The sequence below is a fragment of the Prosopis cineraria genome, unplaced genomic scaffold, assembly GCF_029017545.1.
Source record: "Prosopis cineraria cultivar Desert tree isolate PC_DT_omini unplaced genomic scaffold, ASM2901754v1 PC5, whole genome shotgun sequence".
NCBI lineage: Eukaryota > Viridiplantae > Streptophyta > Magnoliopsida > Fabales > Fabaceae > Prosopis > Prosopis cineraria.
The window spans coordinates 34,708,453-34,723,407 of NW_026555336.1; the positions used below are offsets into that span (position 1 = coordinate 34,708,453).

The window sequence follows — 14,955 nt, forward strand, 5'->3', positions numbered from 1 at the left end:
TTCATCTTATATTTAGTGTGTCCTAGAAAGAACATCCATGTGCCCTTTTGTGCCATGACTAATGATGTGCATGTCAAAACATACAAAAAAATTCCAACTCTACCATTGAGATCTTGCATCAGTTAGGAAGATGATCTAGTTTAATTATAAGTCTTGAATCTGAATTCTGGGCATGCAATAATAATTCAATTCTCAATGGGAGGCAAGCTTTCGAATAGATGCCAGCAAACTGTCAATTAGATTAATCTGAATACAAAACTTAGGATACAAGAGAGAAATAAGAAAAGAACGAAAGAAAATCCCAATTCTTTATTTTATTTTATTTTTGGTAAGAACTCCGTATTTTATTTTAATACAATAGATTGGCCAGCAACATGTGAACAAACACGATATCAAAAAGATGTAATGGTCACACCGAGAGGGCCAACCAGCGGTTTGGGATTACATAAGCAAGACTATATGCATACACGAATGAGATTAAAGTGTATTTTTAAATCATAAATATTCTCGAATAAGTTATAGACCCTAAAAAATTATTATATAATATTTCACGATCAGTACAATCTCATCACTTTTTAAAAATTAATGTTAAATCAACTATTACTATTAGCATGGTGGAATAACTCTTAATCCTTCTTTGTCTCCTTTTGCATTACACACGCAACTCACACCACAAATTCACTATGTCTATATTGCACATACAACTGTATTTATTAATTTAGCTTCATTTAAGACATTTTATTATTTTCTGGTTTAAGAAGATGCACGTCCCAAGTTTAAATTTAACTATAACCAGACAACCAACATGGACGAGTAAAATAAGATCAGCATGAGAAAATGTTATTAATCGAAATTTTATTACAAGAGGCAACACGCAGACAAACTCAAAGCCTCAGTCATTAAGGATAACGACAGACACGAGATCGTATAAGCCACGCATCAATGTCGAACTCAACTAGTTCGATGCCATTTTCGCCATAAGTAGCTTGGCGAACTCCAGAAGCTTGTCAGTTTCAGGCATCACATGCTTGACAGCATCATCAGCACAGAATGCTCCGGCCCATTGGGCCAGGCCTGGTGTCTTGGCCGGGTCCAACAATTTGAGCCCAAGAAGCGCCTCAGTGACCCTCAGCCACCCGAGGAAGCACCCGAACGCAATGTCCAGATACCCGACCCGGTCACCGCCAAAGAAGGGCTTGCCTTTGCTAATGCTGTGATAAGCATTCTCCATTAATGCTAATCCTTCTTCTAATTGCTGTATCAGAGCCTTCCTCTGTTCATCTCCTTTTGCACCCCCAACGGATTTCATTGCAGGGAACCACTACACAATCAAACACAATACACAATATTTCACGAACCACTTAATTATGGTCTAGAGGGAGTATAAGATGAAGAATAAAAATACGTACCTTCTCGTCAAGATAAGCAGCCCAGAAACGAGCAATGGCACGATCGTACGGATCAGAGGGAAGAATGGAAGGAGAAGAAGACCAGACCTCGTCGACGTACTCAACAATAATCAGAGACTCGCAAACAGGCTTTTCTGCATGAATCAGAACTGGGATTTTCTTGTGAACAGGATTGGACTGAAGCAGAAGTTGGCTCTTGGATCCCAACGTCTCTTGAATGAAGTCATAGCTCACAGACTTAATATTGAGGGCTATACGGGCCCTCATCACAAAGGGGCTTGGCCATGCACCCACAAGCTTCACTACTTCCTCTCCCTTGGACATGGTGGTATGATTTAGGTTACAGTGACGACGCAGGTAGTCCTAGGAGGAGTATGCTATAAATACAAGAATGAAACTGAAAAGTAATTAGAAAGGGCTTGGCAGGATTGTACAGCATAGTGTGAACGGAGTTAATGGTTAGCTGAATGAGGACAACAATGACATGGCATGAGGCATGCTTGACTACTTCATTAATGGCAGAGTCTAAAGCTGGAAGAGCCGTTGGCGGGTTTCATGGTTGAGAGGGAAACACCGAGGCTTTCAATATTCAGTATTTGTTACCATTAATTGTAGCGATTGATTTCGTGAAGTCTATGTCACCGTTCTAATTATGTGGACTTGGGTACTCCTTGATTGTAATAATCAATGGCGTGAGGGATATGTAAGGCCACTCTTATGGCAATATAGCCGATTATGAAAGGCCGGGCACCTTTTGAGATCTTTCATGGTATATCCTCGTGGTGTGAAGGCAGGGTCCGCTGAAAGTGAATGTGCACCGACGCGAAATCAAATCAGGGCATGGGAATGGGCTGTGGCAGGACTAATTAATAAATAGAGCAATTGAAGAAAATACTTTGAGAGAATGGCATTGAAGAACCTAAAAAAAAAAAATTACAGTAACAAGAGTTTATTCGTTTTGTATCAATTATTGTACTGTAAAAATAAGAACCGTTAACAGTTGAACTTTAACTTGTTAAATTTTTGAGATAACTCTACCAAAAAATACAAGTTAAGATTTAGCTTTAAATAATAACACATCCATATTTTTCAACATAATATCTGATGAAAATTGACAGACTTTTATTGTAATGATTTTTCTTTTTAGAGCCTTCAGTGTCGTTCTCCCAAATACTTTTTAGTATGTTTCAAATTATAAAAAAATGTAAAAAAGATTTTTTATATCAATAAAATATACCTTATTTTTAAAAAAAAAACTATAAAACTCTTTAAAATGCTCTTACACAGTTAATCATTATACTATAATATCATTTTAATTCTTTCTCCACTTGAAGGATAATATTGAAAAAGTATTATCAATGAAACATTAATTTTATCAAATTATCTTATATTTTTAAATAAAAATTCTTCCAATATTGTTTTATATATAATTTGAGATGAAAGGAGTACCTTTGTATTTCTTCCAAATCACAATACTCCCTCTAAGAAGAACATCCCAAAGGCTCCTGAGACCTTAAGCTATACCTAATTTTATATTTGATCATGCTACCTTTTAAATTACACCTAATTTTCATTATTAATGTATATTAAACTATTTATATAATTTTGGATTTAAAGGTAAGTTCAGGAGTGTTCGAGACCTTAAACTCATATTTGGTATAATCTTTACATTTAACTTTGTAAGATCAGGTGACAACACTAAAAAAAAGAGGTGAATTGGGCATTTAGCAAAATTTCAAACTAAACGAAAACTTTTGCAAAGTTTAGCATTGAAGAAAGTGCAACAAGAGAAGTTTATAAAAACAAATTTAAATAAAGCACAAATACTTCTATTGCAAAGATTTGTAAATCCTTTTAAGAAGATTCTAAATACTTGAAATCAAATTGACATAGAAGATCAAAATATAGTTTAAGGGATGCAAGGAATGACAGTTTCCAAATCAAGAATCAAGAAAGTGCAAGATAATAATGAGCTAAATGTAAGAGTGTAGGAATATAAATATTGCACAGAAGATTATCTTAGTTCAGGCCAACCACTTGGCTTATGTCCAATCTCTATAGTACCTCTAAGATTTTTCTACTATAATGACAAGCCTTAACAGGTACTTGCAACCACAATAAAAACCCTAAGTTTACTTTAGGTACCAGTGAATCACTACAAGTATCTTACTACATCACTAAGTATCTCACACAAGAGAACACCTCTCTTAATCACAAAGAAATCTCTTCCTAACAAATATCACCTTCACAAAGGAAATTTCTCCTTTATACAAAGACAAGGGATCACAACCTTTAATTCACTTAAGAATATGTGAAATGTGTATTTCCTAATGAATTCTCTCTCAGAAAGAAGATAAGAACAATTTAAACACTCTAAAAAAACTTTTTCAAAAGAGTAAATAATACATTAATGGCCTATAAACCAAGTGAGAGCAAATTTCACATTGACAAAATACAAGATGGTAATATTTCAGCAATATGGCACTTAATACATGGTAATTTGTTCATGAAGGTTACCTACTTATTTAAATAAGGTCTTACTTATAGTTTGGCATTAACGAAGACATTAGGAACACTTAGGGTAAAGATTATAGCCGTTGAAGACATGTGAAAGTGATATTTACCAGAAAAAGCACTTTTTCCTCAAAATGCATTAAATACTTGTCACAAGGTTACTCACATGTGGATTGGAAGGGTGTCATGCATGGGTTGGCTTAAGGCTTAATGATTTGGTATGCTTCCATCTAGTTCAAGCGTGAGGCTATAATGAATTAAGCATATATTAGAGTTCAAAAGCTCCTTGCTTCTACTTTGAGCTCAAACATGTATGGGTATAGGCTAGATCGAGCGTAGATAAGACAGGTAATTTCTGTGAGTCAAAACATGCTTGAGACACTTCTAAATTAAGTTTGAATTTGTTTGTTCAGGCTTAAAGATCTCTAAGTCAGACTTCAAAGCTTTTAAGTGTTGGAAACCATTCAAGCATGGGTCATACTAGAGTCACACATGTATTATTGTTAAAGCACATTTCAAGTTAACACTAAGGAACAATTCAAGCATAGATAAAATTTAAATCAAGCAAGAATTAGAATACAAAAACATATCCAAGACACTTGCCTTCTCTATTAACCCAAACACGAGTGGTATCAATTCAGGTTATGAATGGATTATCCTACAAAATCAAGCAATGCTTCTGTTGTCTAATTCAAGCAAATTGCAATCTAAACTCAAGCTTGAATTGAAACCACTAAGTCTTATAATGTAAAAGAGATGGCAAGATCATGCATGGGTCCATGCCAGAACTTGTGTGGATCAGGCAAATAACTAAAGGTGTGCATTCTAAAAGTTTGACACTTAAGTGCCAAGGACTTATGAGTCTAAGACTTGATTTAAAGGATGCATTCTTGCAATTTAAGTTACTTGAATAGCTCTCATTAGTTTTTACATTGAATCTAAAAAAGAAACAAAATATAAAACCTATAATTCTAAGTCTTTTCTTGATTTTCATGCTATTAGAGATTTAATCACTTCATCATTATATATTTGATCCGCACAAGTAACAAGCATATTTCTCTTAGTTTTGTAATAATCAAAGTACATGGTTTAAAAAATTTTTGAAAATGATGCAATGTCATCCCTACTATTAATAATAATTAACTTTAATTATTAATTAATTAAAAATAACAAAAAAAGAACCTAAAAAATTACATAAAAGAAGAACAAAATTACAGACAATGATCCAAAAAAGGAAAGTGAAGAAAATTTCCTTAGTCTTTTCTGTAATTTTTGATCAATTAAAAATTAAAGTTAATATTTGCTAATAATAAAAATAATATTGTATTGTTTTAAAATGTTGAAAAAAGAATATTGCATCAAAAAAAATTTATTATTAATTGATGGTCCACATTACCATTTAGTCCTATAATTTTTGTCCACTATATCAAACTTCATATTTTTTATTCTTATTATTTAACATATAAAATTTTATGTTATTTAAAATTTTTCACATACATTTTTCAGCAAACATTTCTAATATCAAGCATTTAGATATGTAAAAAAAATGTAAATAATAAAAATCAATGTCCTTATTTATAATTGTATATTCAAAATCACTTTTCATTATATATAATTCAAATGTTTTTTAATTTATCAAATTAATTTTTGAAAAAAATGTATCTAAATATAAATTCCATTACAAGAACTAATTTTATCAAATCAAATTTTATCATATAAGTTTTTAACAAAATGACTTTTGGTGAATGATAACACACACATAGTAATTATAGATTGCACGGCGGAGAAGACCTTTAAAGGAATGGATTAGCGTGGCGAAAAAAGAAAGAGCAAGAAAGGGGGGAAGAACTTTATGGAATTGAGTTGAGCTTGAATATGGAATCTAAAATGCGGTTTCTAAAACGACTACACAAGGCTCGAAAAATTTAGGGTTGTACATGGTACAAGAATGCCTGATTAGTCTAACCCTGCTCGATGTATTCGGATACTTTGGGTTTGGCTTGAGGCCTGGCATTTTTTGTTTTATTTTTTGGTGAATGATATTTATTTCATGATATTATTTTTGTTAAAAGTTATTATGAATTATATTTTATTTTTATGATTTTTTGGACATTTTTTATCATTATAGTTTTTTAAATCTCTTTCAAAATTTTAAATTTGTTTTTAACTTAATATTATGTAAAAATAATTAACAATTATTGATTATATGTACATTTGAAAATCTTACTTTTGATTTTAATATTAATTTTATGAAAAGTATATTTTAAATAATAATAATAATATTTTTTTCAAAAAAACATTTTTATATATTCTTCAAAAAAAGTATTTGTAAAATTTTTTCAAGTGAATCGGACCAAACCTAGCTCAAACACTCAAGCATCGGGCTAGCTCAAACTATATTAAGCAGAAGTGTTGTCCAGCTCAACCTTGCTCATGTGCATTCTTAAGAAAACTTTTCTAAACAACACCATATCATTGAGCCAAGAAAATAAGATTGAAGTTGGACTATGGTGTTTTTTTATTGCTAATAAATATCTTTTTATTGAAATCAATTATGTTTGATATATAGTTAGGTGTTAAATACGAGTGTGTTTTCAGTGAGAATTCGAACCTTTATTCCCTGCATTATGAGATACTAATACATTTTGCTAGGCTCAACTTTTATTGATAGTTGGACTGTAGTGGTTTTTTTTTTTTACTTTTTTTTTTTGGGATATAAAAGAGGGAAACTAGTCCCAGAAACTAATTACACACGGTCACTGGAAAGGGATTGACATCCCATAGTTGGACTGTAGTGTTAAAACAAAACAAGAGCAGCCATTACCAGTTGGACTCGGATATTTTAGGCCCAAAGATGAGCCTAGCTCTTAATACCATGCCAATAACACGATGAAAGGGTAGTGAACTAACAAGAGAGATGACAATGGAAACATGTTCATTATTCATGAACAGCCAACATACATCTTACTCATGCAGCGATTGAAATAGTTAAGGGTGATGAACAAATAATTAAGAACAATCGGCCCTTCCTTCGAGGATGTTAATAAACTTGAGATGAACAAACCCCAATACAGTTCGTCAAAAGGGTTAGGTGAGCCTAAACTTTCCCTACCTAACACACATGCATAAAGCTAAGGCAACTCAAACTCACTCAACTAATTAAAATTGTTCTCATACGTTATTTTCAACATTTCCAATAATATACCCAAAGCAAAATATAATAGGAATCAAGCAGAACCCCCAAATCTTGCGCGAAGAACATAAAAGAACTCAAGAAGCTTCTTTGTGTCTGGCATGACAGGTTTAACTGCATCATCTTCACAAAACCTTTCAGCCCATTTGGCTAGCCCCGGTGTCTTGTCCTCGTCCATCAACGCTGTGCCGGCGACCGTCTCCGTCACCCGGAGCCACCCTAAGAAGCATCCGAATGCAATATCAAGGTATCCGATATGGTCGCCGCCGAAGAAGGTCTTGCTTTTGCTGATCTTCTTGTATGCATCCTCTAGTAACGCTATTCCTTCTTCCACCTGCTGCACCCGAACCTTCCTCTCTTGCTCACCTTTCGCTCCAGCAATGCTTTTCAAGGTAGGGTACCACTGCATATATAGCGCGCGCGCACATATATGTACATATTAACAAATGCATTGTGTGTTATAAAAAGATTAATTAATTGTCTCTTTTAATATTTTATGGTATTTCAAAGTGAGTCAAAGCTAAAAATAATTGTTTTTTAAGGCATTTAAGTGACAGAGGTATTCAATCAAATGGAGTGATCTTATCATAGCACTTACTTTGAATACTAATTAATAATAATATACACACTAGTTGTTTCCAAATCAATAATATCTGAAATGGATATGCTTAATTTCTTCTTTCATGACTTACAAGTATTCTTATATTGAAAGTAAACATGTTAAATACATTATTAATTAAACATTAAATGTAGCATCTTTCTCAAATTCTAATAAAAATTTAAATCTTAATTCATCATATCATGAAGAATATTAACTCGTTTTACTAAACCTAATCTCTTTAGTATATATATGCTTAATTTAATTGGCCTAAATTTCCATCTTGTTCATTTTTTTCACTATGCATACCATTTTCTCTTGGGAAAAAATCACAGCTAAAAATGTTTGTTTGATCTTGTACCATTTTGCTTTATTTTAAGAAAATAACATTTCAAAATGAAAAATAAAATAATAAGAGTACTTTTTTGATGAGAAAGTAACAAGATTACTTTTATTCCCTTACAATACAAGATCTTCATGACCCTACATGAATAAACAATTCAACTGCTTGTGAGCAAGGACCTAACCTAAGCAGCTACGTGACATTACTGAAACAAGTCTGCACAAGTGAAGATTGAACAGATTGTGAGCAAAGTCCTAAGCAGTCATACTAAGCATTTATACTTGGACCTGATATGTTAAAACTATCAGACATAATCGTATATAACTGAATAATGTAAATACAACACACATATATTAAACTGATGTATTCTAGCTATATACACTGAACAAGACTGAGAAAGGATATGCATATCTATACATACCTTGTCGTCAAGATAGGCAGCCCAGAAACGAGCAGTGGCACGATCGTGTGGATGAGAGGGAAGAATAGAAGGAGCAGAAGACCAGAGTTGGTCGACGTACTCAACAATAATCAGAGACTCACACACGGGCTTATCTGCATGAATCAGAACTGGGACTTTCTTGTGAACAGGATTGGACTGGAGCAAAATCTGGCTCTTCGATCCCAAATTCTCTTCAAGGAACTCATAGCTCACTGACTTTATATTCAGAGCAATGCGAGCCCTCATCACAAACGGACTCGCCCATACACCCAGAAGCTTCACTTCCTCTCCCTTGGACATGATGATGGATTCTTCTTCTTCTTCTTCCGATATGATAGGAGCAGGTGGTCAATTCTCGGAGGGTTATAAATACAAGAGTAATAGTGAAAATTAGAAAGGGTTTGGCAGGTTGGTGCATAGTGTGAGAACGGAGTTGAACGGTAGGTGTGAATGAGGTGGATGACTGGATGGCATGATGAGCTGTACATGGCTCCGGCATTAATGGTAAAGTCTCGAAAGTGGGAAGTGGCTTTGTCTGGTTTTGTGGTTGAGGGGCAACACCGGAACTCCACGCCAAAGCACCAAGCACCAACATTTGATATCTTTTTCGCATATCCCTATGAAGTGATTGGACACACCCAAAAAAAAAAACATAAAACTAAACGTGCACCAGCCGGGAATCGAACCCGGGTCTGTACCGTGGCAGGGTACTATTCTACCACTAGACCACTGGTGCAGATATGCTAAGTGGGTTCAACATATATATAAAATATTAATGTGCTCTCAGCTATGTACATAATAAATCTTGAAGAAATTAAATTTTGCTCATGGTGTTTTAAGTTAATCATGACACTGGCGAAGTAATATTTTCTTTGCTCTACGAGTGTTTTGTTGTAATTTAATATTGATGTGGGTAGCTTGTTACATTTTAAAATTTAAATTGTATGATGCACTTGTTTATACTGTTTTCATTTTTTTTTAATAATTTAAGGAGACAAAACAGAAAATATTTATCTTTTAATATTTGTGTGTGGGGGGGGGGTTAAAAAAAGTGACATAGAGTTTCTTTATACTTTGTAAAAGAGGCATAATAAACTTAGCTACCTTTATTTATAATATAAATAATTTTATTTTTTTAAATAAAAATAGCAACAATTAGAAGTATCTTTAATAATATTTTTAATTATGCAAATATTTGGAAAAAATTTTAATTTTCTGATTGTGATACTTCAATTAGAGTTTGACATCTTCTTATATTGGCATCTCTCTAGATTCCATTAATTCTAAAAAATAAATCAAGACCATCCCATCTCTTCTTTATCCAAAGTTTAATTTTTTTTTTTTCAGTGTAACTCATCTTGAGAGATTGTAAAATTACTCGTGAAGTGTGGAAAGAATGCATTAAACCTATGTTTTAGCAAATCTTTTTTGTTTTGATTTTGCAGGAATGGCTAGATGAGGAGGCGAAGGAAAATGAAGCAAAATATTTTCCAGATTCATTCAGGATGATCCAGTCACCACTTAGATAACTACTCCTAACTCTTATTACACTGTCAAATATATATACACATACAAGACCCAAAGTGAAGATTCAAATATATATGATTGGGTAGCTAGGACGATCTAGTTTGATAGTTAGTTAATGTTGGTAGGAACATTCGGAATGGTGGATGGAATCTGCTGCTGGCGCCACATTTCAAAAGTTAGACAATTTAAAATGGGATTTTCCCCTTTGGGCAAGAACTAGCTAGCTAGTTTTTGTTTGTTACACGGTTATCTGAATCGTATTTCTCAAAAACAATTTTCTGCATGCAGACTTGAATCAAAGTTTTGTTGGTGAAGAAAGTTATTTGCACGTTGAGTCCACTGTCCACTCCATCACCCAAGTGGGGAAATTCGCGGATAGCCCTGTTTTGTTATCATTGTTTAATATCAAATTCATAAATTCGCGTGAGCAAAGTGTGTTAATTTCTTATTTGATGAGGCAAATAATAGAATTACCCAACTAACAAGGACGATGAAGATGTTCCAAGAAATACCCACTCCTATACCTCCGATGGCATCTTTGTCCCGTCAAAATTGTTCCATGACCTAGCTAGCTAGAAACAAAGTAGATGAATCCCCAGAGACCAGATGATCATATGATTCAACAATCTATCAAACAGTTGTCAGGCTTCGTCCAGAGCCACATCCCAACATTTAAGTAGGACTTGGGCAAGAATAGATCAAATACAGCCCAGAATAGATCAAATACAGCCCAGTACTTGTAGGTATATACGCATGTTGACAGCCCAGAAGAACTTGCAAGGAATTAATTTAATTAAGGATCCAAACATCAAAGATTGGGCTTTGCCCAGAAATGCTCGTGAACTGGTCGACATAAAAAGGCAGACCTTGAAAGGCAGAGCTATTCAAGAAGCGAAGAGAGCTATGCCGTCATCGAAGGTGCTCTGGGTGTTGTCAGAAAAGTAGAGCCATCAGCATATTACAGTGACTAATAATATATTATTATATTGTCATTATAGGTCAATAAGGTCAAACTTAGCTCCAAACCTATCCTCGAACGTTAACTAACCTAGTGCTAGACCGCGTTATATATCAACTGTGTGATTGTTTGTGTCTGAAGAAATTGTTGAATGTGATATTGATTAACAATATTATTAAACACTTTATTAATAATCGAGAATAATGACATTTTTTGCCAAAAAAAAAAGAGTATAGTGACATAGTTTAATCCATGTATACAGATCCACATAATGAGATAAAACTTGTTGTTACGTTAGTTTAAGTTTAAAGTAACTATTTAAGAAATTTATGAAAAACATAATTTATTTTATATTTAGCTATAATCATAAAATTAGTTTATTATTTTGTAATTTTTAAATTGAGAGAATGATAAATAAAAGCCCTTAAAATTATTAAAAACCTTTTACAACTAAAATTGTAAGAATTTATAATTCAAAAGTTTTATTTATATATATTAGTTTTTTTTTTTACAAACCTTCAATTGTCATTCTTCCCTTTGAAATCTTATGATACTTTTATATATAACTATATTTTTTATTAGCATTTTCTTGTATTTGATTATTTTTAGAAGTTACTTGTTGTAGTTTATCAAAATAATTAGGAATTTAATTTTTTTTAGATTTTGATGATTTTAAATTTTAAAAAATATTATAAATTTTCTCATTTTTTTAAAATGGATAATTTTCTTAAAAAAACTGAAAAAAACAAGGAAAAAAAAGAAATGTTGGCAAAAAAAAAGAAAAATATTTAAGCATGTTTTAATTTTATAAAAAAATCAACATATTTACATATTCAATCGGTCAAGATTTTTGTCAGGGATTATAATTCATAATAATAACTTATTATAGAATAAATAATTCATAGAAAATATGTCTTGAGTTAATTAAAAACAAATATCTTAAATATGCAAGAGTAACAATATAAGTTTTCCTCTAAATATAAACATTAAAAATGTCTAAATTAAGTAATACAGCAAATGAAAGTAAACTCAGAAACTCAAAATTCTTGGCATATTATTAATGACATTGCGTGCTGCAATCTTTTTATTTTGATTGGTGACTCAATGAGACTTGATATTTTTACGTAAAATGTGACGTGAATAATTACTCTTTTACCTCATTTGATACTTCCTCTGTTAAAAAATATAAGACATTTTTTGAGGGTTAGATGTTAAAAAATGTAAAGTATTTTTAGTCTTTTGAGATGTAATCATTGTCTTTGTTTCAAAAGTATTTTTATTGATAATGACTTTATATCTATTGTAAAGTATTTAATAAGGGTAAATATGAAAAGATATGGTTAGTTAAAAAGTAGGTAACTACTTTATTGAAAATAAGATTCGGTTAAAAATACCTTATATTTTTAAACAGAAAGAGTATGTCCTTTTCATCAACATACTCAAATTGTAAGCTAGCGGAAAAGAGTTCAACCTCATTCTAGGCATAGAAAACCAGAATAATGTAATTCTACTTAAATAGAACAGAGAGGAAGACTTATGAAACCAAGGCATCCAGTAAAAGTAAAGACAAATTGAACTGAAATGTTCTTCAGCTTCCTTCCACTGAAAGCATTGAACAAATCCATAAATAACAAAACCGTAGGCTCCTCCTTGCTTCCTCCACTTCAGTTTCACTCCCCAGAAAGGCAATTTTCATCTACCAGTTAGCTAGCTAGCTCACTGATTCAGCATTGCAAATGATATCAGTATCAAATTTTTTAGCCAAACTTTTGTTCTTCTTTCTTCAACTCTTTCCCCCTTCCTCTTGAGAATCATTGGAACCTAGATATGCTTCAATTTGTCTTCTCTCCATTTTCCTTTTCCATCTTCTTCCCATTTTGACCTCTGCTCAAATCTGCCGAAGAACATGTGGCAATGAGATTCTTAGGTACCCGTTTGGCAGTGTCTCTGGTTGTGGCGATCCTCGCTTCCAACCGTATATAACTTGCAACCAACAAAAGCTCACCTTCACCACTCACTCATGACTCACGGTCATATCCTGTAACCTCAATAGACTACAAAAGACAAGTCATATACATCTCAGATCCCACCATGTCAAGTTGCTATGGTACTGTTCCTGCAAAGGGCTTTGGCTTAGATTGGAATGCACCATTCACGTTTGATGAAAGAACCATCTTTATTCTCCTAGGCTGTTCCACAAATTCATCCTCCATTCACAGTTCCAAGTTTCTCTGTGATCAAGGAACAACAATTTGCAGTCTTCTGAATTCATGCAGGCCTATTAGTACCATCAACGTTGACCTCCCCAGCTCATGTCTTGCTTGTGAAAGAAGCCATGGAGCATGTGGGTACACTAGATATTTGAATTCATTTATTTGCAGCTGTCCCAGTGGGACTAACACAACCACAGATTGCTTCTTTGCACCATATTATGATGGTGGCTTTAGAAATGGCATGAAACTTCACCTCCCTTTGTTCCCAACATGTCAATTGCATAACTTAACCTTGAGATTGCTTTGGTCATTTTGTATCAGGGGTTGCTTGGCTCTTGGTTCTTACGGGTTGGTCTCTCGTTGGCTTCTTCTTGTAACTTAGCGTGAATGATGATAAACTTCAAATCAACCTGATGATCCAATTAAGAAATCCGACTTTTGAGGCTTCACTACTTTGATCCTTGGGAATTTCAATATTGAGGTGGAATATATTATTATGTACCCATTTATTAGTTAATAATTTAGGTCTTAAATTTCTGGTCTCATTGAGAGCCAGAAGTGTGTGCAGCTGTATTTCCTCAGATATCATATATGTTCTGCAATCATTGGGCTCCAAAAGATTATTAATATTTTATGAAATCTACGACAGAATGCCAGCGTTACAAGAATCAAATTTCAGTTCAGCTCATAAAGTTTGAAGATTGAACTGATGAGCTGAACTGAAGAAAGCAGTGCAGAAAAATCAATTGATTAGCAATCCTAAGTTGATATAAACTCCACTTCAGAATCTCATACTTGTAACATGGAATCGAGTTTCATATCTTGCAATTATCAACATTCCACCGCACTCCGCAACTGATGCTGCTGCGATGTCAAGTTGCCGAAGCAATTTAGTATCAGAATGTTGCCTACTTTCGTTGCTTCTCTGTTTTGTTTAGTTCTCTGTAATTTACTCTCTACTGTCATTTTTATGGGAGAATTTTGAAAGTATTCTCTTGATCCTATTTATAAGAAACAACAAAATTTTGTTTGTTTGAAGTGTTTAACTATTTATTAAAATTGTCCTTCCTTTTTTTTTTTTGTCTCATTAATGTGGGTAGTAATTAGTAAATAAGTAGACTGCCCTGTTTTGCAGTTGAGGAATGATTTGCTTTGGCCAGGCCTGAAAAAATAAACTCAAATCTTTTAGTTGCTATAAAAGACTAGAATGAATTTAAAAAAATAAAACAAAAAAAATTAAAATTTTTTTTCTCTCATTATAAACATAATAAAATATGAGAATCACCATACCCTTTAAAAATCTCATGAATTATGATTATCAATTTTATAAATTAAATTATCTTTTTTTCCTATGAATATGATACTCTTTTATCCTTTTTATATTTTGCTCATCTTATTTTTACTTTAATTTTTTTTCAATACATTAATTTCATTCTTTTTCAGGAATCAAAACAGAGTCTTAGTATCATAAATTAAAAGCATACCGACTTGGAAACGGTGCTTGTTACTCTGGAAGACCCCGCAGCTTCGAAATGGCCCTTGGGCTGCTAAAAGATTCCAAAAGTGAAACGAATCCTATGACATTTGGACATGAAATTCGCACATGACAACGCATCTCGAATTTTAGTAACTCTCAAAGGTTAAGCTCCTGACTGGTCAAAAAAAAAAAAAAAAGGTTAAGCTCCTGAATCTGATCTGCCAAAGCAGATTCAAAAATTAAAAAAGGATACAAAATTTTAAAATGTGTCGTCACATTTC

At 32.9% G+C, this 14,955-nt stretch overlaps 3 protein-coding genes and 1 non-coding gene across 4 annotated transcripts; 1 reads left to right on the forward strand and 3 right to left on the reverse strand.

Annotated features, from left to right (window-relative positions):
- Positions 1-814: 814 nt before the first annotated feature.
- On the reverse strand, positions 815-1,775 carry LOC129312046 (glutathione S-transferase U17-like). Its single transcript, XM_054954607.1, has 2 exons — positions 1,410-1,775; positions 815-1,321 (listed from the first exon to the last, which is right to left on the reverse strand). The coding sequence occupies exons 1-2, from the start codon at positions 1,731-1,733 to the stop codon at positions 956-958; spliced, it is 690 nt and encodes a 229-aa protein (XP_054810582.1). The 5' UTR covers positions 1,734-1,775; the 3' UTR covers positions 815-955.
- Positions 1,776-6,809: 5,034 nt separating this feature from the next.
- Positions 6,810-8,843, reverse strand: LOC129311841 (glutathione S-transferase U17-like). The gene is made up of 2 exons (XM_054954313.1): positions 8,479-8,843; positions 6,810-7,519 (listed from the first exon to the last, which is right to left on the reverse strand). The coding sequence occupies exons 1-2, from the start codon at positions 8,797-8,799 to the stop codon at positions 7,151-7,153; spliced, it is 690 nt and encodes a 229-aa protein (XP_054810288.1). The 5' UTR covers positions 8,800-8,843; the 3' UTR covers positions 6,810-7,150.
- A 321-nt stretch (positions 8,844-9,164) lies between these two features.
- On the reverse strand, positions 9,165-9,235 carry TRNAG-GCC (transfer RNA glycine (anticodon GCC)). The gene has a single exon. It is a non-coding gene; the product is annotated as a tRNA-Gly (tRNA).
- Positions 9,236-12,871: 3,636 nt separating this feature from the next.
- On the forward strand, positions 12,872-14,079 carry LOC129310489 (uncharacterized). The gene is made up of 2 exons (XM_054952349.1): positions 12,872-13,436; positions 13,519-14,079. The coding sequence occupies exons 1-2, from the start codon at positions 13,076-13,078 to the stop codon at positions 13,572-13,574; spliced, it is 417 nt and encodes a 138-aa protein (XP_054808324.1). The 5' UTR covers positions 12,872-13,075; the 3' UTR covers positions 13,575-14,079.
- Positions 14,080-14,955: the final 876 nt, after the last annotated feature.